The following is a 21,690-nucleotide window of genomic DNA, read 5'->3' as shown; positions in this document are numbered from 1 at the left end:
TCCTTCAGGTCTGCTGAATTCCTTTATCCTGGTTTTGACCTGTTTCCCACTAAATCTTTGATCCTTCCTTCTCTAAATCGGCGTGGTCTTCTCTTTTATAAATATCTATATTTTTTCTTTTCTTACTTACAAAATGAGAGACAGGATGATGGACAGCTGACAATATATATTATTAAATTCCTCTTCTGGTTTTCAGCAGGTTGCTTTTAACTTGGAGATGATTTTCAGCCTTTGGCTGGATCTGCGGCCTCCTCCTCCTCCTCCTCCTCCTTCATTGCAGCAGGGCTCTGATTTGTTTGGAGGTGCTGTCATCGTTTAGATGTCGTGTTGTGTACCTGGAACAAAGGCAGAGGGCGTAAGGCTTCGCCGCCGTGACGTGCATTGGCTCGGCCGTGTCTGCTGTGTGTCTCACCTCAGGGCGTTCAGAAGTCCCTCCACGCTGTTGGACGGCTGCTCCTTCAGCACTTTGATGCAGCCCTTCATCTGGGGGGGCACAGATGGGGCGAGGGTGGGGGGTAAGACCACAAGAAGATGATATTCTCAGACATATTTTTTCATCACAAGTTTTTCAAGTTGCAAACTGACTGATCAGATGGCTCAGTAAAAGCACAATGTCTCCTGTCCAACATTGGAAGTGCTTTGAGTGTCTGGAAAAGTGTAGATTATGTATTAAAGGCAAGGCCCGGGGGCCGGATCCGGCCCTCCAGGTAATTCTATCCGGCCCTCCAGATGATTTTATTTTGTTATTAATGTTATCTTGCTCTTTTTTTAACTAGTCTGATTTTGACAAGATATATATATAGGATCTCAGGAACAAATCAATCTCAGAGAGAACTGAGATGTCTGAGACTCACATCGATCTTGGAGGTCTTGGCAAAAGCCCCCACAGGATGGACGTGGTCGTACAGGATGATGACCCCCACCATCACCCTCATGCAGAACAGCATGGTGTCAGTGTTAGTGAAGCGGCAGCGGTACTCCCTGAAACAGGAGAGACGGTGGGTTTGGGCAAAACGTAAACTTCACAGGCGAGAAAAGAGGCTGGACGCTGCAGCACAGCCACACTCACGGGGTCTCCAGCATGACACGGCAGACGCAGGCCATGGTGCTGAGGCAGTCTGTAGTGTCCTCTATGGGGAGGGTCTTATTCTGCAGAAATGAGAGAACAGGATGAGTCATTATCAATCCACTCTGAACATAAAAGCTTCCTCAAGCTCGAGGTGAAGAAGGGCTCAAAACATGTCAACAACAGTAGATCAAGAATAAGAAAGAATAAAAAAAAGCTTGAATACAAATTTCACAGTTTGATCAGAAAATTGTAAATTCTAAACTTTCAAAGTAAGAGCTTTTCAGATTTTTCCCACATTGGAATTTAAATGCTGTGGTGGAATGTTTGACAGAGATTTGATTCAATTTCATTTTGTCATCTTTTGTAAATTTGCAAAATATTCTTTTTGTTATGCTGTTTTCTACACCTGCAGCAATGTGAGCAACAAAATCCTAAATGTGGAGAAAAATATGAGAGTTTGCAACATAATCACAGAGGAAAAAAGGAAAACAAAGTGTTAAAATAGTAGATGTCATTTTCACATTTGAATCAAAGCGATTTTCTTTACAAATGAGAACCAAACAGTGGAAGTGTATGACACAGTTCAATCCTCACTAAAGAACCCCAAAGTGTTATTTTGATCCATTCATGCATTTCTGAGTAATCCCTTGAAAACCTGCGCTCAACAGCAGCCCCTCCCATACCCATGAAAACAAGCAGGTTCTCACATGCTGATGTCACAGAGTGAGACCGCCCCTTTCAGGAAGAGTCTGCTCTGTTAGCTCCGCCCCCAGTCTAACACCAACACCCAAGTTCTCCACAGAGCTAGCGGTGATCAGTGTCGCTACACTTTCTGTAGCTGAACTCCATCGGTTCCACCGCTAACCCCGCATGTACGAACACGTCACTTCTGCTAAAACATCATACGGTAGCTATGTGGGTGTCTCCTCACTTTCGCTGAAGCATTTTACGGTCAGTTTGTCTTTGGACGTTAACAACAATAATAACCTCTTAGAATGTTGATATAGCACTGAAAATGTTTATTAAAATAAAACATTCATTTTAGTGTTTAAAAAAACCAAAGGAAAAAGGGGCGTTGAGTATCAGGATCGTACGATCTTGGAGAGGACTACAAATGTTTTCTTCTTCTGCTGTTTTACATGACAGCAGTTTACTCTCTAAGCTAAGAGGATACAGCGCCACTTACAGACACTTTCTTTTCTCCGGCAATCCAAACGCGTTATTAACAGTAATTCCAGTTGCAACATCCCGTGACAACTCCAAATAAAACTCTCACTTCTCATCTTTTCCTGTTTCCGACAAATAAAAAATAAGAACAACCAACGGAGAGAACGACTCCAAATCGTGTCTGTCACGTAGCATTGACATTTTCCTTTGTAATGAACACAACGTACGATTATACAGTGCTGCATGTGGGCAGTGTTTTTTACTTTTTATTTTTTGGCGCTGTAATCCAGTCGGAAGAAGCTCACGGTTGTTGAGAAAAACGTCAGGGTTAATAAAGACAGATATAAGGTATGTGTATCCAACCCTTGAAGAAATTTAGATACTGTTGATTTTCCTTGGAGAAACAAAGAAAGACTCTAGGATGAAGTCATGAAATGGACTGTAGCCACACGCAGTAGCAGGCGGAGCTTCAGGAATCGAGTCGTTTTACTTCTGGGTAGGAAAAAAACTCAAGAAAATAACAAATGTTTCATAAATAATTTGTTTTTCATTGTTCCAAAGGGGATATATGATCATGTATATGAATATAGTTCACCCTGAAAGGCTTAAGAAAGTCATGGTATGGTCCTTTAAACCTTTTAGAAAACTTAAAATCCACTTTTTTTCTTTTCGTGTCACGTAAAAAGTAAAGCAAAAGAAACTTAAATGTTATATTTCAGGATCAAAGACCAGAAAGAGCAGAAAAACCCAGAAAATATCTTTTTTCATGTCACAGGACTAGAAATCTACAATCCACCTAAAATGTTGCGCTTGACACTTTTCTGAGAGTTTGAGCAGAAAACATTCTTCCTGGTTGGTGTGAGGCTGACAGGAAGTCCTGCATGCTGGAGGCCGTACCTCGGAAACAAACTTGGTGGTGGCGTTACTCAGAGTTTTCAGCATGGGTGTTGCTTCGGCGTAGAACAAGGACATCCGATTGGCCATCTCATTGTTCACTTCATTCTCTGCTTCCAGCTGCACCCAAACAAACCAAACATGGAGAGACATGAACGGACTGATGATACAAATAAAGCAAACACATTTTCTCAGCCTCACCTGCTGGTTGTTCAGCCGGTTCCTACTGATGGTCCTCCTGTAGTAGCTGAAGTCGTTCTGGATGGCTGGATTTGTCATCTGCACCAAAAATCTACCTTAATGCCATTCAACTGTTCAATATCTAAAATCACTGATCTCTTTGATTAAATTGGGAGAAAAAGTTTCTTTAGAAAAAAGCTTGACTGAACTTTAGAAGCTGAATTTAATGCCAAAATATTCAGGTTTGTTTTGTCAGGTTGTCAAAATAGCTAAAGACAAAACAGAAAAAATCTGCAAAAGCATGAAAGTATCTGCAAAAAGCTGTGCAGATGCAGAGCAAGCTGAGAGAATGAATGAGCAATGGAGTAAATAAACCCTGAATGGAGCTAAAATAAGCACCATCAATGGTAAAACTTTAAGAAATGCAGATTTAAGAAAAATGAGAATTTGCAAAATAACAATTCAAAAAATGTTGCCTAAAATAAGACCAACCAATAAAATTGCCAAAATCAAATGAGGATTTGAATGAACTAGATTAGTTTGTACATCCTATTAACCAGTGTTAATCTGGCGACCTTTCTGCTGATAAGATGTTAAAGTTTGTGGGATTCTCCTGCCGTCCTGCTGAAGCCTCAAACATGCTGAGGGATTTCTTCACCTTCAGTTCATCGAAGCTGAGAGTGAAGTGCAGGATTTCTGCGAACTGCTTGGCCAGGGCCTGCTCCCGCTCCAGGTGCTGCATGGGAGCGTAGGGCGGGCTCGTCAGCGCCTCCAGCAGGCTGCGCAGGGCGTTCTCTGCAAACACAAGCACACCTCCCCTTCACTCGTCTGTGTAATAGTCTTATCATGGCTGTTCTGGCATGGGAAGACAGAAAAGAAACATGCTTCATATTGTTTGGGGAAATAATGATTGGTTTGATTCATAATTGTTCTTTAATTATTTTATTATTTTTTGAGAATGGACAGGTGATTGTTGATTGATCTGTGATCAGTCAAGGATAATATATTAATTGCTCATTTTGAATAATTACCTTAATTCTATGCTGTTTTCATTCATCTCTCTTTCAAATATTTAGTTTTGAGAGTTTTATTTGTTGACCGTGTTTCGATTGACCTTGTCTGAGTTCGCGTAGAGGAGACAAGCGGCTTCTTTGTCCATTATTACACTGGACTTGACTGATGCAGCACCGTGACTTGGGTCATTTCTTCATTAGAACCCTTTTCGGGGACATAACATTTGCCTGTTTACACATCAGGAGAACTTTTAAACAGGAATGGGTGAACTGGAAGTAGGGCTGGGTTGATAAAATTGATTAATCAATTTGAATCGATTTAGGCTTAATAGATCAATAATCGATTCATAAAAATATAAATCGATGTAGCACATTAAGCTAAAGTCCGCTAGCTTGATGCTAATATTTAGAAGAATTCCTCATAGGACGGCTAATGCTAACGCTCAGTTGACCTAAAGATACATTCTGACTAAATGAACATTTACATTACTTACTCACAGACATGAATTTTATAAACTCTTTTAAGGAAATATTTTTTAAAGTAACCATTTTTGGTGTAAGACATTGTGTTTTCCTCATTCTTTCTTCTTCCTCTAGAATAAGATGTAATGCTATAGCTTGATCACCACCTAGTGGTCAAACTGAAACATCCTCCAGGAGAAGCAGAACAATGTTTCCAATGTTAATGATCTGAACATTTTAGTTAGAACTTCTCCTTTAGAGAATCCATGTAACACTGGATGATATTAACAATCTCATTATTTCACTGATACATTTACAGTATGTGAACTGGATCAGATTAATATCAATATATTCAAATTAATGTATTTCTCAACAGATGTGTAAACTCAAAATTGAATTGATATGAATAATTGGAAAAAAATCAGAATCAAATTGATCCAGACTTTTGTGAATTGGATCAAATCGTTTGTGGAAATTCTAATCGATACCCAGTCCTAGTTGGACGGGTGTCCCTCAGGGAGAGTGTCTGACCACATAGCTACCACCCAAACATTCTCAACTCCCCAGACCACACACAGGTCTTGAACCACAGCTTTTTTGCTCCTTTTGCATCCTGCAGCTAATCAGAGTTGGACTTCAGCTCCTGTAGCCTCCTGAGGCCTCATCTCTTCCTCTGCATCAAAAATGGATGAGCAGCTTCTATAAATACTTCACTAAAGTGTTTAATCTGAAAGGGCTGGGCTGGAGCCCCGGCGTCCCCCCTGCTGTCGCCTCAGAGAGGTAGGATGGAGGCTCTTGAACCTTTCCTGAAAACGGCAGGACGCTCTGTGGATGTGCCAGCGTGTTTGTGATGGACTCGTTGTGACCAGAGATTGCAGAGAACAGCACGTCCCCGACATGGAGGCATTATCAGAAGGAAGGGCTGCTGAATGCTCTTCTCTCAGTGCCGGACAGCCATGCACTGCTGTTGCTGTGGCAACGGCTGCCTAGCTGCTGGGTCAGGGAGAGCGGGTAGAAGATGCTGAGGAATTCAACTGGTACGAAAGTCGTATCCTGCACCACCCTTTTCCACGTTGATGCTAAATCACGACATGTTTCCTTCATCATAGAGAGATGCTCACCCAGCCTGAGGGAGAACTCGTAGAACCTCTTCAGCTTGGCCACCAGGGGGCAGACTGCATTCCAGGCCTTTTCCTGAAGAGCCAGGTCTCCTGGGTTCTGGATGGCCTGGAGAGGTTTAAATGTTGCTTTAAATGTCACATTAAAAAAACACTTCCACTCTAAAGGAAACATCTGCTGATGTATTCAATATGCAGATAAGTGGAAACTTTTAGTTTTAATGCAGCGGAAAAACATTCTTTCTTTCACTTCCCTTTTTGTGTCTGTAAATCTCAACATCATTTCCTTCTAGCATCAATCAGGGGATTTCTGTGCCTTTAAAACAATTTTAACATAAAGTGAAATACTTGTGGTGATAAACGAGAAATGATTCTGCTGCTTCAGAAATTAATCCAGTGAAAAATAATTTTTTCATGAATATGGATTTTTTTATCAGGAAGAATTTCTTCATTTCCTCAAAATAAGCCTAGAATTAGCAGCACTAACAGGAATATATTCAACCACTTCCATTCCCTCAGATTAGTCTGGCATAATATTTAGACTTTGGAATTAGTTATTAAGCTAGGAAAGTTTCTGTGAAACACTGGATCAGAGCCATCTATGGTTAAAGAATAATGAATGTTTTTCCTTTTAAGATTCAATATTTTTTTCTGACTATGCAGTGCATCAAGTACACAGAAGTTAAATGTATTGAACCCATTAACAAACAGGTGAAGCACATATCATTCCATGAGGCTCCTGACTACAGTACCCAGAATGCTCTAGTAATCAATCAAGCTGTGCAGCTTTGTAATTTACCAGGATCAAATATTTTGACTGACTTGAGCTCCGTGTGGGACAGAAAATCAAATGGAGGTCTGTAAACGTAACTAGAATTAAGGCAGATTTTCTGTTTTGAAAATAAATAAGGGTCACTCAGGGTCACTAAATGAGCTCTGGTTTATTTTAGGTTGTTAGATTCACACCTTTTTGCCTGAGATGGACTACAAAGGGTAAAAATAAACAGTACATAGTCTTTTTTTTAAATCCCAGTTTGCTGACGTTACACTGCTGACTGTTACATTTGTTCCTCTAAAAGATTTGGAGTTTAGTAATTTTTCAGCTACATGCTATTTTTGGAAATCTAAGTTTTTTAGGCTAATTTGGCATTTAGCAAATATTTCAGATGGCTATAAGCTTATGTGTTTTCAGCTATCAGCATTAGCATCTTAAGCAGCCAAATTCACCTTCCTGCATTCACACTAGCATTATCACAGTTAATGCTATATATCTAGTTCCAATTTATATTAAACAGTTACTGTTTTTAAGTTTAAAAAATGTTTCAGTGTGCATTAAATGTGAAGGTGAGTTTTGGATTTTGGCCCCTTGTACTATTGACTTTGACACCCTTGCTCTAAGATGATGCTATGGTGCAGGAGGTCTTTTATTTCGAAGGCAAGTCACATGAATATCTGTTAAAAGTCGTTAATATTCTTTTTAAAAAGGCTCTTCTCTCTTTAAATTTATGTTTAATTCATGCAACAATAAACAATATTTTGTTTATATTTACCAGAATAGTAACAATAACATAAACACAAATCGGAGTCTTATTTTTCTACAGGGTGAAATACGACTTTGTGGCTCCTGTTGGGTAGAGGTCAGTCAGAAATCAATTTGAATGGCTCTGAGTGTTTGTCCTCATGGGGTCTGCCCCTGCCTAAGCCCGCCCGGCCCTCACTTCTCGTATCTCCTGCCCTGCGCCGTTGTAGGACTGCAGCTCGGCCAGGATCCCATGAGCCTCCTCCAGCACGGCGCTGACCTGGTTCCACACCGCCGTCTCCGCCTCTGTGGGCTGGGCATCTGCGAGGAGAAGGAGCGGGAAGTGTGATGCCAGATGCAGGAAAGAAGATGTTGAGGGGAGGGGCCAGAGCAGGGGGGAGGAGTTTTAGTGGAGATGGGAGAGAAAGGGAAGAGAGAGGAAGAGCTGAGGAGAAGATACTCGGAGAGGCTCTAGGGCAGCATCAAATTTCTCCCCAGATTCAGAATCAAAGAGCTGTGCAGCTGCAGATCTTCAGGGTGGAGAGTGAGGCTTGGGGGGGGGGGCACACTCTGTCACACAGTCAGGTCTGCCATGAAGGCTGAATCTCTTCAGAGATGCTCTGCTGTCCATCCATCTGGGATTTCTGAGGCTCCTGTAGACACTTTAGTCTCATCTGTCCCACTCCCACTGCTATTAGTTTTCCCTAAAGGTTTTTTGTTATTCTTTAAGCTGCAGTAGCATTACCTTCATGGTTTTGCTGCAGGACTCCACCCAGTCACACTTCTGCTTTCAGCTCATGAGTTGGAGGAAACATGCTGTAGATCGTATTCTCCTGAAGGTTTCCTGCTTTGAAATCTGTGACTCAGGTGCAAAGTGAAAGCAGAAATGTGTCCAGGCAGCGTTCTGTTTGCAGCCCCATCACTGCTGGAGGGTTCTCTGCAGGGAGATGGAATCATGGGAGATTTAGCATCATTCACACTTTTACTTTTAGATATCTTTTCTTGTGCAGACAAAATATTCTAAAGCCACACCAGAGAAAAGTGAAGCTGAATCAGGAAGTGTTTTTTTTATGTTTTATTTTACAGTAAATATTCTGTATTTGTCAACACAAAGTGTGTTGTTCCTAAGAGACTTCGTGGATCAACTAGTGCTAGTTTTAGCAAATAACATATGTGAAGCATTATAAGTGGGGCTGGGAATCAATAAAAAACCTGGAAAAAAATTAATCGCTCAAATTTTTTTGTCTCAATATTTACTGACCACTTATTATCTGCGAATAATCACAATATGAAATCAACATTTAGAACATTTATTTTTAATCTTTGCTGTCAATCATTTACAAACAACGCTGATTAATTGCACTTTTGTGTTGGGATTCATCACGATTAATCACAATGTTTTACCAGGTAAAATGTATTTGTACAATATGGCACCAGACTGCGGATCAGATAGTTTCACTTTCTGTGAAAACGTGATCTAGATCACAAAAACATCAAGAATAAAGTACTAAATGACTGAATATTTATTCCTTTAGTAATGACCATGGTATAAGTAGAATAACAAAGCGAAGGACTGCTTATTCGATTAAGTTGACTTAATACACATTAATGTGTAAATTTTCTGTTATTAATCGCGTGTGTGAATGCGTTAACGTTCCCAGCCCTAATTATAAGAGGAGACATGTGGACGTGAAGCATGTGAGCTGAGTTCTGTCTCCTCGTTCAGATAATCACTTTCACTTTTAAAAATGTACATTTTGACGGAACAACGTGGACCAAAACACCAAACTCAAAGTCCCCTCTGATCATCTTTGATCTTTTTTAAATCTATTTTGATCCATTTTTGGTTCTGATTATACTTTTGAGCCATAATCTACAAACTTGTCATTTTCTAGGACATAGTTCCTCAGGAGTTCATTAGAAGTTCTGTTTACACTCTCTCCTGCTAGCTTACAGCCTCCCACAACCTCAACCAAACTTTACTGGTGCAACAGAAACAGCGAGTAATGTTGGATCTATCCAGCTGTACAGGTTTGATCCAGATTCCAGCTCAGACTAGGAAAACAAGAACTGGTCCTAGACTTAAAATGTTAGCATTAGTCAAAACTAAAAGCGGTTTGTTATTTGGGCTTTTGATAAATACGACATTTTTAGAAGATGTGATTTAGGGACTTCTTTTGTTTTTAATGCCGAACAGAAAGTCTGAGCTCCAGCTCTGGTTCCTGATGCTTCAAATCATGTTCTGTAAAATGACAAATGTAGAAATGTTTCGTGGATCTCCTACCAGAGCGGCCTGGGATCTGTGTGACAGACTGTGTGCCCCCCCAGCTGGGGAGGGACGGCTCACAGATGACTCCCTCCACTTGCTTTGAAGTGGACTGAATCACATGCACCATAAAAGAAAGCGGGAAGATTCGACAGCGGAACCTTCTCGCCAGCAGTGAGCGCTTCCGCTTTTGGTGAAACGCACCAAAGGAGGAGGAGGAGGAGGAGGAGGAGGAAGAGGAAGCCAGCTGTTAAAGGAGGAAAGTGGCAGAAAGGAGGAGAAGCAGAATATCCTAACAGTTTGTTAGTAAGTTTGTGTTTTGTTGAACGATTTTCTCAAGAATCTGCAGTGAACCCTGAAAGCATCAGTACATTTTCAGGCTGAATCCGATCAGACCGCTGACCCAGCAGAACATTGAACATTACAAGCTTGGCAACGTTTTAGAAGAAAAGAAATGTTTTTTCTGATCTATCGTATTATCCTCACCATAAGGTGCACTTAGAAGCTTTAATTTGTTTGAAGAAAAGACACTGCGTCTGACAACCCGGAGTCCCTCTTGTTCACTGGTGTTGAAGAGGTTTTAACAGCTGCACAGCGTTCTGTCAAACTATTTGGTTGTTTTTGTGAACACGCGAATGCGGTTAACGTGTAGCGTTGTCACACAGTGGTTTTTTTAGATGTTGCTAACAAGATTGGGAGAAATCACAGTAACATTTGTTTTAGTGGTTTCAGACTGCTGGAGCTGTCCAAATATTCTGAATAACCCTAAGTTTGTAACACTTCTAACATGGCTAACGTTTCCAAAGCATCCAACGCTTCTGATGTGGCTAACACTTCTAATAACTTCTAATAACTTCTAATAACACATAATATGACGCTTCTAATGTGACCAATGATTCTAATATGGCTAAAGCTTTCAATGTGGTTAATTTTTAAATCGGCTAACACTGCTAATGTAGCTAATGCTTCTAACGTGGCAAACGCTTTGAACGCAGCTAAAGCTTCTAATGTGGCTAGTCCTTCCAACTTGGCTAACTCTTTTAACGTGAAAAATGCTTCTAATACAGGTAATGCTTCAACGCGGCCAACGCTTCTAATGTGGCTAATGATTCTAACAAGGCTAGCGCTTTCAATGTGGCTAATGTTTTTAACCCGGCTAACACTGCTAAAGTAGCTAACGCTTCTATAATGGCTAACACTTCTAAAGTGACTAAGGCTCCTAACGCGAAGCACCACTGAGCGGCCTCAAAAAAACTTTAGAAGTAAAGTTTTTGAGCAAATCTCAGAGTTGAGGACCTCTAACAGTCCTGCTAAGATTCAGTTCAGCAGTCAGACAAGATTAATCTAAAGGTTCTGTAAACTTAGATGGAGGCTTGAAAATGTACTGATCCGCTTGACATTTTCAGCCATGATTGTGTGAGGAAAGCCCTTATTCACGACGCTGGGAGGATCTACTGCTGCATGGAAAGAGCTGTTAGGATAGATGTTTCCACAGGACTGGAGATGAGGGAGAGGACATTCAGTCTGTCATTCAGAGTGGGAGCCATGCTGACACTCAGCTCGATGAGACGGAAAAAAGAACGGCTGAGAGGACTGACATTCACCGTACTGCTCGGTTTTCTGATGGGGATCAGAGTTTTTCATCGCACTAACTATGATCTGAAGAATATTCTTTGGAGAGAAGTTCAGTAAGTCTCAAATATCAGTCCTCAGAGCAGAAACTCAAAGATAGTACCCAAGGAGGAGAAGAGGAGGTGGTACGGAGGTGGAACAATGGTTTACTAAGATGATTAGAATGACAAAATAAAGGAAAGGCAAAGGAGTCAAACAGGTAACTTAAAAAACAGGTAACTTAAAACAAACAAACAAAAGAAGCGGATGGTCTCACGTTCAAAGTCAAGGAAAACTATTGGGCCATGCTCAAGTTCGGCGCAAGCCAGCACTTTCAGGAGGTTTCCCATGTGCCCCCTGGAACAGAGAGAGGGGAGAAGTCTGTGGGTGATGGAGGGACGGGTGTCGGGGTCTGTGCGCACATCGGTGCGTGGATGTGTGAGCCGTGTGTGTTGAGGTGGGGGATCGGATGAGTGGTTGGTTGTTGGAACGGCGTGGTGGGAGTTTGTCATGGCAACCTGGACACGGCGGCCCCTTTAATCCCACTCTGTAGGTCCTGATGGTCGAGGATAACGAGGTGCACCCCTTCTTTAAATGTTGTACTTTTAGTGTGAAAACGTGATAAAGTCATCCAGTCTGTACCTTCTCAAACTCGTATTCACTCTTCTGTATCAGAGAACTGGACTGAGTGAGTGTGACGACACCTTACTTCCGGATCAAATTAAACAATGATGCAGTCTTGTTGGAACCACATAAAGTCAGTAAGTGGCGATTATTCCAAGTCGCTGTGGGTCAATGTTTCCATGACAACCACTCTCACCAAGGAGTGAACTTGTTGGAAGTCCATAGGCTCTACTGTCAATCAAATGCTTCAATTGCTTGACGTCAGACCACATGCATTAACCCTTTAACACCTGAGTTCCAGTGTTTGTTCTATGATTTACTGGAACTTCTCAACCGTTAACACGAATTAAAAGTTAAAGATTTTGTGTTTAAGCGTCAGAACAAGACTGGTTATTCTGACCAATAGAATGACTCAGTATTAGTTGTATATTTCTATATATACGTCTATGGGATTTTGGGTTCTTGGAGCCCGCAGTTACTTCCTGTACGGCACGCCAGGGGGAGGGGTCACTCAGTCAAGTTCCCTGTAGTTAGCATTAAGCTGACTTAGTTTTCCAGCATGGAAGCCCTGGAACTGTAAATCCCACATCATTGCTCCACTACCTCCATGCTTCACCAGGTAAATTAGTTTTTTTGAGATTCAAACCAGTTCTCATGTTTTCTGATTGTGTGTGCTTTAAGATATAATACATTTGGAAAATTATATACATTTTGATTTTTTTTTGTGTTAATTTTGTTCTAAAAATTAGACCTTGAGAGCAAATTTACCTGAGCATCTAGAAATGCCATGACTACCAAATGTTCTGAATATTTTCCCTCTGAAAGAAGCTAAATTAGAAACAGTTGTAAAGTCTGTACATTAGCTGGTATATAATGTATGTTTAACAGCTTGACAGCTCAGTACCAGCAATAAGGAAACACTTATGAACATTTTTATCTGTTTTTTATTTTTACTCCAATCCATAAGGCTGTAGAAACAAAATTGAACGATGTTTGCCTTTGGATAAAATCCATCATTTTCACATTATTTCAATGTAATTTTTCACCAAATTTAATTGACTTTGTTCTTCAAAAATCAAAAAGTACAGAAACATACCGGCCACACATCTGGTATCATTAAGAGCTAAACTAATGATGTTATGTAACTATTGTTATTTTTGTCTGTTCTAATGTTTGCTTCCCTTCGTATAATTGGATGGGCGGGGCATGAACACCTATCTGCACTATTACTGGATGGAGAGTGGGACTAAAGAGCATCTGATATAACAAATCCCTCACTGAACAAAACTCCATCATGCCGTCAACAACTTAGCAGCTCGCATCGGCACATGCCCTCCCCCGTACCACGCTCTGACCTCCCACGCCACACTTTGCTCCACAGTCACAGTGCACGGCCACATGCACACGCCCCGACGCTCACTTACTTTCAAAGTCCAGGAAAAAATGTGGACAGTTCTCTAAATCCTTGCCAAGGACCTTAATGAGGTTCCCCATGGCTGGCGACCTGGACGGGAGGAAACAACAAAATGCATACAGAACCTGGCAACCCACATTCAGATCAGTACAAGCTGGAAGAGCTCAGCAGGTGGTAGATGCTTCATTGGTGTCACACATCTGCCTCTCTGTATTTACCAAGTCCTCCCTTTCTCCCATTCATCTTTCTGTTGAAGCAAAATGTTCCCAGGGAAGTCAGACATCCCATTCAAGGATTCATGCTGTCAAACCAGTCGACAAATCAGTGTCACCGGCACCAGATAGGAGATTGGAGATGGGATTCATCAGTATCAGTATCAGTATCCATGTACCCTTGCACTGTAGGCTTTATCCCATCATGGGGAGCTAAATCCACTGTGCTGAAAACTGGTCTGAAATCACTGACATGACTATAGTGACCCAATGACCCCCAGATGTGTCTGGATACTGCCCTCTAAGGCTCCTCAGGCTGGAGATGCGCTTCCTGTTGTCCTTCCATTCTGAAGCCGCGTTATACATTAGTGCTGCCACAAAAAATTATTTTAACAGTCGAGTAATCAGCGATTATTTTTTCCAATTAGTTGACTAATCGAGTCATGCGTAAAGTGGATGTAAAGCACATATCTTAACCATCATTAGCTTTAAATTAAACAAAAACTAGAGATATAGCATTACCTGTGATAATGCTAGTGTGAATGCTGTAAGCTGAATTTGGCCTCTGAAGATGCTAGTGCTGATAGCTGAAGATGCTGAAACTGATATCTAAAAAACACTGAAGCTGATAGCTGAAAACACTGAAGGTGATAGGCAGCTAAAATATTATTTAAATGTCAAATTAGCCTAAAAAACAGAAAAAAGCCTAAGTTAGCAAAAACAGCTTGCTTGCAGCTGAAATAGTAGCTAAACTCCAAATTATCCCAAAAAACTGCAAAATCCTAAGTTAGCCAAAACAGCTAGCATGTAGCTGAAATATGAGCTAAACTCCAAAACAGCCTCAAAAACCTTAATAAATGCTAAAATAGTCCAAAAAGCTTGAAGAATACCCTTATAACTTTCATCTTTACTACACTCTGACTCCATATAATATAAAGTAACGACCTATAGACTGTTTTAAGACTATTTTAATAGTCGATTAGTCGACTAATCGTAGCTGCTCTATCACCCGGCACTGCAGCTCAGACGCTTCTCCTGCATGTTTCCTGCTCTGCAGCAGACATGACACGTTTCAGCCCCACATGTCGGACTGGGACCCTCACTGAAGGCCACATGCATGAGGAGCTATTTGCTCTGTACTACTGTAATATGCTCAACCACACCTCAAGCCGTGCACGACTGCCTCTTCTCGTGCACGGGCCTGAAAACGCAGACATCAGCAAACGCAGACAGAATTTAATCTCTGCTGTTTCCAACTTTTCAGTATTTCAGTCAAAAATCCGTACTTGGGTAATTCTATAAAGTTTTTTTGGATGTTTCTGAAGCAGTATCCTTGCATCCTTCCTTTTTTTAAGGGAATGTGTGAAAACAATTAGAGCAACAATGTCAAAATCTGCTCCAAGCCAACTGGAACATATTCTGTTCCTTCTGCCGGTCAAGGTGCCAGAGACCAAAATACACCAGGACCACGCAGGACTTTGATTCTGACATCAAAATCAGCTCTTTTTAAACCCCTTCACAGGCTTTTTTAAACTCCACTCTTTCTCGCTAAATTATTTATCCAACCATCAGTTTAAAAAATTATTCCTATTCAATTTTTTATTTCTGACTTATCCAGCAGTTTAACTATGTGTGATTTTGACCTCAATCATTTATTCATCGTGTTTATTCATCGAGTTTTTCTCTAAATGTCTAAAAGTTTTTCTCCAACAGGATCCTGTTTTCTACTCTCTGGTAGTAAACGGTTGTTAATTCACGGAAGTAACAATCCTTTGAAAATAGGTCACAAAAGAGAAATTTGTGTCCGGCTGGAATCCTATCACATCAAGTCTTTCTAATATCAGAATAGAGCTGTAAAAGAAAAAGCCTGGAGCAAAATCCACTAGATCAATGACATTTTTTAGGCCAAGCCTCTTCAAGCTGTAGGTGGTGAACATACGCCGGTAAACTGCAGCAAAAGAAAAACAAGAGGAGGCCCTTCTCTGTCCAGCCTGAGCACCATGGGATAACTGTACCTATAAGAACCAGCATTTACAGAATCTGTCAAAGTCAAGGCCCGGGGGCCGGATCCGGCCCTCCAGGTAATTCTATCCGACCCTCCAGATCATTTTATTTTATTATTATTAATGACCCGATGTTATCTTGTACTCATTTCTAACTTGTATAATTTTGACAAAATATATTTTTATGGAGAGTAAAATATTGAAAGTTATTTAAGGTGTAAGTTGATTTATTCTGGAATAATATTCCTGCCTGTCTAATGTTAAAAACTTACGTTTTAAAAGTTTTGAAGCATTCTGATAGCTTTTTGGACTATTTTGATATTTACTAAGATTTTTATTCTATTTTGGTGTTTAGCTAATATTTCAGCCGTTTTGGCTAATTTATGCTTTTTCTGTTTTTTAAGCCATTTTGAAATTCAGCTATTTTTCAGCTATATGCTAGCCGTTTTAGTGAACCTAAGTTTTTGTTTTAGTTTTTAGCTTGCTATCAGCTTCAGTGTTTTCACCTATTAATTTAAGCGTTTTTAGCTAATTTGGCTTTTTTTCAGGTTTTTAGGCTATTTTAAAGTTTAGCCATTTTTTCAGCTACATGCTAGCTGCTTTGCTAACCTAAGTTTTAGATTTCTTTTATCTTTTTAGGCTAATTTGGCATGTAGCTAATATTTTAGCTGGCTATCAATTTCAGTGTTTTCAGCTATCAGCTTCAGTGATTTCAGCTGTGAGCTTGAGCGTTGTCCTCTATCAGCTTCAGCGTTTTCAGCTATCAATTTCAGCATCTTCAGCCGCCAAATTCAGCTTCCAGCATTCACACTAGTATTATCTCAGGTAATGCTGTATATCTAGTTGATAATTATGTTAATAAATTCTGGTTCTAAAGTTTTTGGCTCCTTGTGCGATTGAGTTTGACACCCCTGGATTACTGTGTTCTTGAATGTGCGTCACAGCCCCGATGTGAGTGTAGCTTCAGAAGTTCTGTCATGTGAACAAACAGTTGATGTTTCCAAAAAGCTGCACTTGTGTCTCATCTCTCTAAAGGACCGGAGTCTGTTTTTTTGTGATATTTCCTTCCATCAGTGATGTTGTCGTTTGTCGTCTCCATGAAGTCACGTTAGCTCCAGCAGCTCCTGATGGTGGACTCTGGTCTTCAATGTCTCTTAGTCATCTTGGTTTGTTTGGATTCCATCCGTCTCTTTAGCTTCTGTATTGTAGTTACATTATTGCCTTCAGCTGTGACGCAGAGCCAGAGCGGTCGACCTCTGAGCAGAAGATTGCAGGTTCAGTTCCCTGCCCCGTGTGTCAAAGTGTCCATGGGCAAGACTCTGAACGCCACTGTGGTTACAGGATAGTACTGTTGGATATCGGAGCTGCTATCAGTGCGGGAATGGGACTGTAAAGCTCTTTGGGCCTTAAAGACAGATGGATCAGAGTTATATATGAAAAGATGGTACCTGACATTTTTGGCCAGAAGAGGAAATTATTCCAAATTGTAAAAAAAATATATATATTATTAAAACTTAAAATGGGAAAACATAACTGTTAGGGTCGCCAGTTAAAATATGTTTTTTTTTTTTCGAGTTATATAAGGGTTGAGGACTTCCTATTCTGGATGTTGATGTTTGCAACCTGATCTTCTTAGAAAGACCCGAGCAGCTGAAGGAACACAGAGCTGCTTGGAAATGTCCCGGCGGTCTTTACCTTCAGCATAATTGTCCGTTTCTTTCCAATTACCTGATATGAACATAGCAAACCTCACAGAGATTTGAAACGGGCAGAGTTGACGATGTCAGGTTTGAAGAAATGTGTCGCTGATCAGAGGAAACGCTTGAGTTCAACATGTTCCTGTGATCGTTTTCCCCTAAAAGCCAACAGCAGACATGATGGTTTTAGTCCAGACTTGTTTCATTAGTTCATTAGCTGCCATGATTAGTTGTAGTCACAACTAATAAAATAGTAAACTACTAATTAAATAGTCAATTAGTCTTTTTTGTCTAAAAACTACTATTTTGTAATGTCTTTGACATACATGAGCACTAATGCTGATCTAGGTCAGTAGTGATGTCACAGGAAGTTCTAGGAAGACTCGGGTACCATAGCAACAGTCAACCGAGCTTAAGAGTGGAAAAAACACAAAAAAACAAGCAAGCATTGGTGCAAACGTATTAGCTAAATGTTTTCTGTGCATCCTTGCAGCCTCTACCCACGTGTCAAAGTCAAGGCCCGGGGGCCGGATCCGGCCCTCCGGGTAATTCTATCCGGCCCTCCAGATCATTTTATTTAATTGTTATTAATGACCCGATGTTATCTTGTGCTCAAGTCTAACTTGTATAATTTTGACAAAATATATTTTCATGGAGAGTAAAATATTGAAAGTTATTTAAAGTTTAAGTTGATTTATTCTGGAATAATATTCCTGCCTTTTAATTATTCATAATTATGTTAAAAGTTACAGATTTAAAGTTTTAAAAATTGGCATTCTGCTAGATTTTTGGACTATTTTGGCATTTAATAAGCTTTTGTAGGTTGTTTGGAGCTAATATTTCTGTTACATGCTAGCTGTTTTGGCTAATTTATGCTTTTCTTTTTCAGTCTTTTAGATTTTTTGGAGTTTAGCTAATATTTTAGCCACATGCTAATTGTACTGGCTAATTCAGGATTTTTAATCCCTGGAACAAATGAAAGAAAGAATCTGCAGAATTCATTAAAAGTTTAATAAACTATCATCTTTATTTTTAGGTAGCATATAGCTTAATCACTTCAAGTTTAAAGCTAATGATGGCTATTTAAGAGCAGCTACATTCTGGTGTTATAAAATGTGTTTTACATCCAGTCTACGCATGATCCCATTAGTCGACAAATCGAAAGGAGAAAAAAATCGGGGATTAGTCAACAATTAAAACAGTTGTTTGTGGCAGCCCTAATTCCTTTGTTTTGTGACAATTCAATAAAACAAAATTCTAAAATGTGACTTATAGTTTGATTTTCACTCTTCTGATTTCAGTGAACATCTATCATGTCTGCAGTGTAAAAAGTGAAGCATTAGGCCACATGTGTGCATTCCATGAAAAATGCAGCCAGAATTCTCATCAAACAAGACGAGTCTCAGTTGTGAAAGTTCTAAAGCTTCCTTCCTTCATTATGGTTGGTGGGTGGGGGCAGGCAGCTGCCGGCTTCTGCTTCCCCGCTGTCAGCATTAGTGCGCGGTGGGGGCCGCCAGCAGACCCGCTTCGAATCCTTCATAATCAGAGTTCATATGTTTACGAGACGCCACAGAAACTGGCACCGGGTCGCTTCAGCGAGGACTGCACTTGTGTGATGACAGTCAATCCGAGGCCCGGCCCGCTGCGTGCTGAGTCACTGCCACCAGAACCATCCTGAACCTTTCCACCACCTGCTTCTCCCCGAGCCGCTGAATTCATGAATACCAGATTCTTCAGCCTGACAAGGTCACTGCAGAGGAGTCCAGCGGAGCTGCAGGCAGCAGCCTGATGCGTGAAGGGCTCATTGTTGGTGGGGCGGGTTCCCGGCCGCCACCTCCACGCCGACGCGCAGAAAGGGAGCGAGGAGCAGCGTGCGGTCCTTTCTGAGAGCAGAGCTCGGCTGATTGTTGCCAGGATACGGTTGGCCTGGCAATGCGCTCTCCTCCGATGGAGATGGAGAGAAATAGGCGTCGTGCTCTTGGCTCTAACAGATCCTGTTTTCCTCTCAGAAACCAGGAAGCGAAGCTGCCAGACTGGTGTTCCTTACCCTCGTCTCCTCTCAGAGCGCCGTTTTCCTGATCCTGCAGTTCTCTCTCCCTCTGGTCTTCCTCCCCTCTTTGTCCTGAAAGCGTGCCTGTGATCAGATCTCTCAGACTGATGCAAACTTCTGCTCTTGTGTTTTCTCTGTCTCTTGGTGTGTCCTTCGCACTTCTCGTTTTTATTTAAAGACCTGTGGTTTTGCTCTATCAGCGGACCGACCGCTGCGCTTCTTTTTTTGTTTCCCCTGCTGTGTTTGTAGATGTTGCTCTGCTGCTGGTGGTGGTGTTAGGTGGGGGGGTTGTTGCTGCATAAAGTGCAGATTGTTTTCAGTACTTTTTCTGAAGTCTGTATTTGTCACAGAACAAAAATCATTGTCTCTTCTAGTTTCTGACGTCATAGTGAGTTCCTCCAGAAACCCTCCCCTGCAGGGTCGATCCCGCCTCACTTCTTCTTTTTCATGCCGTTGCCATGTCGTTTCAGGCATGTCTGCGGTCAGGCTCACATAGCTGCTCTCAGCTGCAGAGATGCCTGAGATGTTCCACTTAATTTACGGGAATCGTCTCTCAGTATAAATAGTTTTTAAGGATTATATGGTAATACATTATTATATGCTTTATATAACATTTGGGCAGTTTGATCATTTATAAGATCGTGCAATTCTAGTAACTTGGACTGTATAAAAGTTGTGTAGTAAAAGCAGGTATTGTTGATAGAATCAAATAAGTTATTATCCGGGTCAATTTCAGTTTCTGGAGTTTTTGCGTATTTTATTCTGAAGTTTCTAACTGTGTACAATTAAGCTGATGAATTTATTGTTTTATTCTTATTATTGGCCCGATGTTATCTTGTGCCTATTTTTATCTTGGATAATTAAAAAAAAAAAATTATGGAAGGTAAAATATTGAAAGTTATTTAAGGTCTAATTGATTTATTATGATTTATTGATTAAGTTGAATTATTCTGGAATGAATTATTCATAATTATGTTTAAAAAGTTACAGTTGTAAAGTTTTAAACATTAGCATTCTGCTAGCTTTTTGGACTATTTTTTTATTCACCAAGATTTTTTTACTCTATTTTGGAATTTAGGTTATATTTCAGAGACATGCTAGCTGTTTTGGCTAATTTAGGCATTTTTCATTTTTTTTTTATTCTATTTTGAAGTTTAGCTTTTTTTACAGCTACATGCAAGCTGTTTTGTCTTACCTACGTTTTTTTTTTCTTTTCATAGTTCTTTATGCTAATTTGGCATTTGGCTAATAGTTTAGCTGGCTATCAGCTTAAGAGTTTTTAGCTATTAACTTCAGTGATTTCAGCTTTCAGTGTTTTTAGTTATCAGTTTCAGAATCTTCAGCTATCAGCACTAGCATTAGTACCAAATTCATCCTACATCATTCACACTAGCATTATCACAGGTAATGCTATATATCTAGTTCATAATTATGCTACAAAGTTACAGTTTTAAACATTTAAACATTTAGTTTTAGAGTGTTTAATAAATGGTTATCCTGTTCGTCCCGTGACCTAAGGTGTGTTTAGGATTTTGGCCCCCTGTGTGATTGAGTCTGACACTCCTGGGCTAGAGGAAGGGCGTGGGACTGTCTTTGGATGCTTGATGATGCTGGCTCCTCTTACAGGCAAACACTCACTGTTTGGAACCAGCCAGCATAGAAGTGGAGCAAAGTGCCTCGCTTATGCAACTGCCGTCCTCACAGAGCTCTCATCCGTAGTCCAGCGAGGGGAAGCAGCAGCGAGAGGCTCCTTTAGATCTTAAAGACACCGCTCGGTGCCTGATGGGGCTGAAAGGGAAAGGACCTTTTTGTTTCAGCCTCCACGCTTTCCCAAAATCCTCTGTTCACACTCTCTGTCTGTGGTGTGATCCACATCTGTCTCTGAGGGATGAATATAACCTGGTTCTGACAGCTCAGATCCTCTCATCTCTCTAACTTCACTTCCAGAAGCTGCATCTGGACATGCTTCAAATGTTCCTGTTTACTGAACCATCAACCCTGCACCCTTTTCCCCTACCTTCTTCACTTGTGCTTTTCCCACTCAAACACTTCAGAGCATCAACCAGGACGTGTCCGCTCCTCACTGTGGTTACAGCATCAGCACCAACACCTGGTCAAAGAAAAGAAATAGGAGAGAAACGATTAAACATCTAAACCCAAGTGTGGAAAAGTTCCCCGAATCTGTGAGGGACAGTTAACCCTGAAGCAGCTGGTGCATCTGAAACCACCGTGACCCCAGACAGGATGGATGGATGGGTGGATGGATGGATGGAAGGAAGGAAGGATGGATGGATGGATGGATGGATGGATGGATGGGTGGATGGTGGATGGATGGATGGATGGATGGATGCATCGATGGATGATGAAAGATGCATGGATGGGTGGATGGTG

At 40.8% G+C, this 21,690-nt stretch overlaps 1 protein-coding gene across 1 annotated transcript in view; it reads right to left on the bottom strand.

Annotated features, from left to right (window-relative positions):
• fam49al (family with sequence similarity 49 member A, like) overlaps window positions 1–21,690 on the bottom strand; it is a gene marked incomplete in the record, with an annotated part of 42,483 nt that overhangs the window by 945 nt on the left and 19,848 nt on the right. The window contains 11 exon segments of the mRNA XM_024263744.2: window positions 1–335; window positions 413–483; window positions 855–981; window positions 1,070–1,149; window positions 3,134–3,250; window positions 3,332–3,409; window positions 3,969–4,105; window positions 5,907–6,012; window positions 7,622–7,743; window positions 13,348–13,427; window positions 21,317–21,409. Of these exon segments, the coding sequence (XP_024119512.1) occupies window positions 272–335; window positions 413–483; window positions 855–981; window positions 1,070–1,149; window positions 3,134–3,250; window positions 3,332–3,409; window positions 3,969–4,105; window positions 5,907–6,012; window positions 7,622–7,743; window positions 13,348–13,417 (972 nt within the window).

The sequence above is a fragment of the Oryzias melastigma genome, linkage group LG11 (genome assembly GCF_002922805.2).
Source record: "Oryzias melastigma strain HK-1 linkage group LG11, ASM292280v2, whole genome shotgun sequence".
Taxonomy (NCBI): domain Eukaryota; kingdom Metazoa; phylum Chordata; class Actinopteri; order Beloniformes; family Adrianichthyidae; genus Oryzias; species Oryzias melastigma.
The sequence above is the reverse complement of the archived record's forward strand: the minus strand, read 5'-3'. Positions and strand labels throughout refer to the sequence as shown.